This window comes from Micromys minutus (genome assembly GCF_963924665.1).
Source record: "Micromys minutus genome assembly, chromosome: 10".
Classification (NCBI taxonomy): Eukaryota; Metazoa; Chordata; class Mammalia; order Rodentia; family Muridae; genus Micromys; species Micromys minutus.
Window position 1 is genome coordinate 7,538,607 of NC_137979.1, and position 7,470 is coordinate 7,546,076.

Below are 7,470 nucleotides of genomic sequence, written 5' to 3' on the forward strand. Positions count from 1 at the left end.
TCATTGTATCAGCCTGCAGGAATAAGGGGGTTGGCAGGTAAATTAATATTCTGAGATGAGAAGCTTTTTGTGTATTGTCTGGTGAGCTAAAGGGTCACATTAAAAGTGGAAGAGGGGAGAGAGGGAGACATATAAAGATACTGGCTTTGGAGATGAATAAAGAAGCCAAAACCCAAGAGAAGCACATTATCTTTAGAAGCTAGAGAAGACAAGGGAGTGGGCTGCCCTCTAGAGCCTCCAGGAAGAATGCAGCTCTGCTGACAAGCATTCTGCTCAGTGGAAACAAATCTGACTTAGGACTTCCAGAATGCCACCCATCCCATCTCAACCTGAATATCTTCCCTTTGCTGGCTCATCACATCTCTCCTCTCCTCCCAGGGCTCTTGTGGTTACACTGGTTTCATCCAGACAATCCAGGCACCTACCTACTTCAGGATCCTAAATTTAATCACACCTGCAAAATGTCCTTTACCTAATATCATGTTTATGGGACACAGGGATTGCGACAAGGGCATATTCTGTCCTGCTTAGTGCATCCAGTTTGTGTGAAGCCAGTCAGTAAGCTTGAAATGGGAGTAAATGGAGGAGGAGAAACAGGACATAGTCATGCAGGTTTCTATTGGTCAAGAAAAGGATTGTGGTATCATTCTGGGATAGCATGCTCTGGAACAGTGTAGAGAGGAAAGTAACACCATGGTTTGCATTTTACAAACATCATTTTGGCTGGGTGGAGCAGTGTAAATAGCCAATACATGAGATCCTATCTCCAAAAATCAAACAAACAAAACCAAGAAACAAACGGAACGGAGGAGATGCCTTGGCTCAGCTAGTAAAGTGTGTGCTACGTAAACATGAGGTTCGATCCTCAGCACCACCAAAGCAAACCCACTTACCTACCACTGGAGCGAAAGGTGCACTAACCGGATGCTCAGTCAGCCATCGCTGTCAGTGACAGCAATGGCTGTACTTGTGCTCAGTCAGTCCCAGGAACTCCCATATGTGAGTGTAAGTTAAGTTATGGTAACTTTATCTGCAAAGGGCTAGTCAGTAGATCTTTTCATCTCCGTGAATCCCGTGGTCCCTGTCACTATTGTTGAACTGTACTGCCATGGTCTGATGACAGCCACAGAAGATGGATAATGAACACATATGTATTTGTCCTAATAATGCCGAGGTGGGCAGTGGCATCGTAAGTAGCATTTACATATCACACATCTATATTCTAATGATATCACATTTGTTTGTTTGTTTTTTTATGGTACAAGTGCTCTGTGTGCATGTATTCCTGCATGCTAGGAGAGGGCATTAGATCCCATTATAGACGGTCGTGAGCCACCATGTGGATGCTAGGAATTGAACTCGGAGCCTCTGGAAGAGCAGCCAGAGCCATCTTCTTGTGGTTTTGTATTCAATAAAATTTTAGAGTCCTACAGCAAAGTTTGGTAAAGTAATTTACAATAACCTATTTCCTGTCTAATGAATGTCTATGGGAAATGAATTCATAGCAATCTAAAGATAAAAGAATTCGGCATGTGGCAGTAGTGGTATGTGCTTTTAAATCAGGAGGCAGAGGCAGTCGGATCACACACACACACACACACACACACACACACACACACACACACACATCTTGAAAAACCAAAATAAAAAATAAAGCTGTTAAAAGAGTAAGTTGTAGATATAATATTCCTTTGCCTCTAAATGCATAAGTAGGTTTTTCCCACATTATACCACTGGTCCTCAAAGCACAGTATCAGGGCCAAAAGTATCATCTGGAACATACTAGAAACCTAAATCAAAGGACCCCTGTCCAGACCAAATGATATTCATGACCTTTCTGTAGTTGTGAAAATAAATGAACATGACTAATGTCTTGTATATAGGTATTATTTACCAGTGATTGATTGCAAAGTACCAGTAACGCCTCTGATAGCAAAGAAAGGAACACAGAGATTGCCAGGAACCACTATCAATAATTTTGTCAATACAGGAGCTTAAGGACATCCTTGGCTACATAGCAAGTTGGAGGCCACCCTGTGCTACATGAGACGCTGTCTCAATAAGGGTAATAATTTTGTTGAGACAAAGTAGTCAAATATCATCATACAGGGCAATTCAAAGAAAAATACTGTTTCTCTTTTTCAATTTTTTTTATTTAACTTTTAATTAATTAATTTGACAGGATTTCTGGAAACTTGCTCTTCAGACCAGACTGGCCTTGAACTCAGAGATCTTCCTGCCTCTGCCCTAGAATGCTGGAATTAAAGCCACGCATCACTATTATCTGGCTTAAGTTTTTCCTTTTAACTTTTAAATCATGTGTATATATGTGTATCTGTGTGATCTGTGTGGGCCTCCTGCTAGGTCAAAGGCATCAGATTCAATATGTAGAAAGCACTTTTTAAGAGGACCAAGGAGATAAAAAAGAGGAAGGGTGGAGGTGGGACCAAGAAAGACTTTTGTTTCTTCCAGGTGGAGCATCTTAGCTGAATCGGATTGATTCCTCTCAGAGAGATGGCCCTAGAGGCTTACAAATTAATGCTGCCTAGGTCTCATCTCTGCAGACTTGGACTTAATTGATGTGGGTGTGGCCAGAGATGTTTAAAGAACTCCCAAGTGGTTTTTAGTATGTAGTTAAGATTGAGAATTGCTGCCACACACAGCAAGAAACAAAGCAAAAAACACCTGATGTAAGACTTCATATGGCTCTTAGCCAAGACCTCAAACAAATGAAGGTTTAAATATTAAGGGTTAAGAGCACTTGTTGCTCTTGCAGAGGACCAGGTTTCAGTTCCCTCCAACCACATGGCTCACAACCATCTGGAACTCCAGTTCCAGGGGATCAGAGGCACTAGATATGATGCACTCTGGAAAAATACTCATACTCATATAAAATAAAAATCTTAAAAAAAAAAAAAAAAAAAGGATAAGTTATCATAGCCAGCAAACGTGATCAGCACAACTTGAAACAGAAAACAGAGTGCTCTGGAACAGGGTCTCTGGTATCCCAGGCTGGCCTCAAACAATGTTGGACCGAACTTCCGTCCTCCTGCCTTCATTTCTCAAACTCTGAGATTATAGGCGTGCAGCACCAAGCCCGGTTTATGAGGCGGTAGAGATCAAACCTAGAACTCCGCACCCATTTGGCAAGCAGTGTACCAAAGCGAGCCTCCTCCCAGAACTGGGGTGCAGAGGCAAAGCAAGGGCGTCTCCCCGGCCCATTTCGTTCCTTCGCTGGTTGCAGCGGCCGCGCCGGCGCCAGTGCGCATGCGCAGGCCGACCGAGCGCGAGCCGGCAGTCCCCGCGCGCTCCCGCGGTTCCTCTCCCCACCGTGGCCGCGGCGCGGGAAGGACAGCGAGCGGCCGCGATGGCTGACGAGATTGCCAAGGCTCAAGTGGCCCAGCCCGGTGGCGACACGATCTTCGGCAAGATCATCCGCAAAGAAATCCCCGCCAAGATCATCTTCGAGGACGACCGGGTAGGCTTGCCGCCCGGCGACACGCCGGCGTTCCCTGAGGAGCCGCGGGCCTGAGGCGACGCGCGGCCCGGCTGGCCTGGCCCTGCGCCCGCGTGGCCCTGCGGCGCGTGCCTGCGCTCGGGTTACGCGTTATCGGCCTCTCGGCCCGACGCGTGTCGCGGCCCCGGTGAGGTGATGCGGGCGGAGGCCCCGGAGGGTGACGCCCACCGGAGCCCGCGCCGCCACCCACCACGCGGGTGTCAATCTGGCCTGCGAGAAACCCGATCCTGCCCCCGGCGCAATCTCCGCCATCTCCCGCGCGCAGCGGTCCCCGCACTGCGAGGTGACCGGGGATTCCAGGGCCTTCTGCTCCCGGTGCCCGCTGCAGACGTTGCCTGGAATTAGCCCTTCAAGCTTTTGAAAAAATATTGCTTTAGGGTTTTTTTGTTTTAATAGATCGGCTTCACTACTCTAGGCTGACCATAAACTCGCTGAGTAGGTAACAGGGGCGGACCTTGAACCCTTGATCCCCTGCCTCCACCTCCCATATGCTAGGATTGTAGGCGGCCCACGCCATGCTGATCGCAGAAAACATTTATGGTGCAAGATCAAAAGTTGTCTTTTTCCCCCTCCTCCTTGATAGATGAAATCGCAGTCGATAGTGAAGACTAATTTTGTAAATTATCCCCTAGGCAGTTCAGTTTTCGACTTTCAGCCTCACATAAAGCAGAGGAAGCTTAGTCCATTGACTAGAAAGTTTTGTACGCGTTTGTTCAGTTCACTTTAAGAAATATGAAGTATGAGAAAGCAATAATGCTACTGGTAATGTCCACATAGACTCGAAATAGTATTCCATATTTCATTCAGTTCCTTGGGGTGAATTTTATTTAAATTGCCTGTATTTATCACTAATTGGGGAAGTTCTTTTTGTCTTAGAAAAATTCCCATTTCATTTAAAAAGTTTGCAAGTCTTGTAGCATGCCCTGCAACCCCGATCCCACCATCCAGAAGACTGAGCCTGGAGTTACAGGCAAGCCTGTATTATGGACTAAAACTCTAACTCAAAAACAAAGCAAAACAAAACACTTGGAGAGAAGGAAGGAAAGAAAGAAAGCTTTGAACACAAAACCAGCATCCAGAGAATCAGTTGAAGCGCAACCTGGGTAACGTGGAGACCCCACATTAAAGAGCAAAACAAACAAACAAAAAAAAAAAAAAAAAAAACCAGAATCATAGTTTGCAGTTGTTTTAATATATGGTCTTAGAAATAATGATTGAACTTGAGTATTACTGGCTGAAGCACTCTAAATGACACAGCATTTTATAGAGTGTATCAAGTAAAATTACTTCCTAGCCAAGTTTGGCTGGGTCCTGCTAGGAAGAGAGCATGAGATAAAACACCCATACAGGCTTTACCTGCACAGTTAAAATGAAACAAAACAGGAAGTTGTACAATCAGGACTTTGATCTGGAGAAAGTAGGAGGTGGGGAGGGAATCGGGTTTGTTTCCAAAATTATGAAAACGGAGGCTGAGTTGATGGTTCAGTGGCTAAGAGGGAATACTCTCAAAGCTTAGGACCTGAGTTCAAATCCTGAGCATCCATGTTTAGGCTGGACCTCGCTGCATGTGCTTGACTAGCAGTTTGATGGCAGAGTATTGGAGCCTGCTGGCAGCTGACCAGTCAGCCTAGTTCAACGGGAGACACCATCTAGGTAATAAGGTCCGGAGTAATACAAGATGGCTTCATGCTTAGGTTGCATGCCCCACATTCATGTGTGTGGACCACACACATGCACATATACAAAAAGTGCAAGAAATTATTAATACGGAAGGAATTTGTAGGTTTTTCAAGTTGACGAATTTATAGTGTTTAAATTAAACAAAAGTTGAGGTTAAGAGAGGGACTGGAGGGATGACTCTGGTTAAGACCTGTGTTTGATTCCTAGTACCACATCAGGTGGCTCATGGCTGTCTTAGGCAGTGGGGATCCAGCATCCTCTTCTGGCCTCCTTGGGCACTCAGTATGAGCATGGTGCACATCCACACATGCAGGCAGACTCTTAAAGAGCTGGATGGTGGTGGCACACCCGCACTCGGAGGCAGAGGCAGGATGGACTCAAGTTTGAGGCCAGCTTGGTGTACATTGAGTTCCAGGACAGCCAAGGCTACATAGAGAAACCCTGTCTGGAAAGAAGGAAAAATAAATAAATAGATAAATTCTTTTAAAAGGCAAGAGAGAGGGAGGGAGAATACAAGAGGATCATTGTATGAGGAATATCGGTGGACAGTGTGGTTTGAGACAGAGGACTTGAATGAGATCAGCCTGGTAAGGCTGATGGAACTAAATTTTGTTAAGCCATTGTTTTAGTAACTGTTTTATGGCTGTGAAGAGACACTAAGACAACTCTTACAAAAGAAAGGATCTGTGTAGCCCTGGCTGTCCTAGGACACACTCTATAGAACAGGCTGGCCTCAAGCTCACAGAGATCCACCTGCCTCTGTCTCCCAAGTGCAGGTGCTAAAGGGTATGCATCACCACTGCCACACCCAGCTAGAAGAAAACATTCAGGGCTGGAGAGATGGCTCAGTGATTAGAGCACTGACTGCTCTTCCACAGGGCCTGAGTTCAATTCCCAGCAACCACATGGTGGCTCACAACCATCTGTAATGGGGTCATCTAGAGTGGTTGTCCTTGGCCGCTCAGTCTAAATCACCCATCTCACCCTTTGCTTAAAGCCCATCTTCTCTTAAGACTAAGTTACATGCAGAGGCCCACAAGGCCACAGGCATCATGTACATCTGTTTTCTTGGCGTCTGTTCAGTGCCTCCCATTCAGACAATGCCTACTACTTGACTGCTTTAGCCTAGCGGGTGATACACTAACGCTTCTGTTTTTTTCCCTAGTGTCTTGCTTTTCATGACATTTCCCCTCAAGCACCAACACACTTTCTGGTGATACCCAAGAAGCACATATCCCAGATTTCTGTAGCAGATGATGATGATGAAAGTGTAAGTAAATTTCTAGCATTATACTTCACATGTTGTTTGTTTGTTTGTTCGTTTCCTCTCTGCGTATCCCTGCCTGTCCTGGGATTTCCTATGTGGACCAGGCTGGCCTGGAACTCAACAGAGACTGGCCTGTTCCTCTCCTGAGTGTTGGGATTAAAGGCTCCATCACCCCCAGTTTGATTGCTTGTTATTTAATGGCCAGGAGTGTATATTTTCTGTGTTTAAGAATTTTTTTTTCTTTTGCAGCTTCTAGGACATTTAATGATTGTTGGCAAGAAATGTGCTGCAGATCTGGGCCTGAAGCGCGGGTATCGGATGGTGGTGAACGAAGGTGCAGATGGGGGACAGTCTGTCTATCATATTCACCTCCACGTCCTCGGGGGTCGGCAGATGAACTGGCCTCCTGGTTAAGCAGGTTAGGGAAATGTGTCCTTCTCTAGGTAGTTGGCAAGCTCCAGTAAGTTAAAAGGGACACATAGTTTTGCCTGTGTATGGAGAAACTGAAGAGATCATTTAAAATTCTGTGCCTAATAAAAAACATTGTTGCATGTCTCTGAGTGGATTTGCTGCTCTGGAACTGTGGTGGAATGCAGAGAGTAGATTCCTCAGTCATAGAGTTTTCTGTCAGTCTTGGAGGTTTCTCCTGTGTGTGTTGCTAGAGATCAGACTTTGGGCCAGAAGAAGCTGGGCAAAGGATCTACCACTATGATAAGCCACAGCTTTAATCCCAGTACTCAGGAGACAGGCAAGTGGATCTCTGGGAGTCCAGGCCAGGTTGGTCTACACAGTGAGACCCTGTGTCAAAAATAGAGATTGGTTCACAACCCAACTTCCTTATATTTTCTTTTCAAGAAGACCCTGGCATTGACTACTGGGGCAGTCTAACTGATCTTTAATATATTACAAAAGTTTGATTTGAAATATCCTCTCAGGTTAAATTATTAATTCAGGAGACTTCCCTTCTTTCATACACAAACCCTTTTCCCCCCTCAAATTAGTTCAG

General features: G+C 45.5%; 1 protein-coding gene across 1 annotated transcript; it reads left to right on the forward strand.

The window, feature by feature from the left end:
- The first annotated feature begins 3,281 nt into the window (after positions 1-3,281).
- Positions 3,282-7,019, forward strand: HINT1 (histidine triad nucleotide binding protein 1). The gene is made up of 3 exons (XM_080924100.1): positions 3,282-3,478; positions 6,363-6,467; positions 6,714-7,019. Exons 1-3 carry the CDS (start codon positions 3,368-3,370, stop codon positions 6,876-6,878), a joined length of 381 nt encoding a protein of 126 aa, XP_080780226.1. The 5' UTR covers positions 3,282-3,367; the 3' UTR covers positions 6,879-7,019.
- The last annotated feature ends 451 nt before the right edge of the window (positions 7,020-7,470 follow it).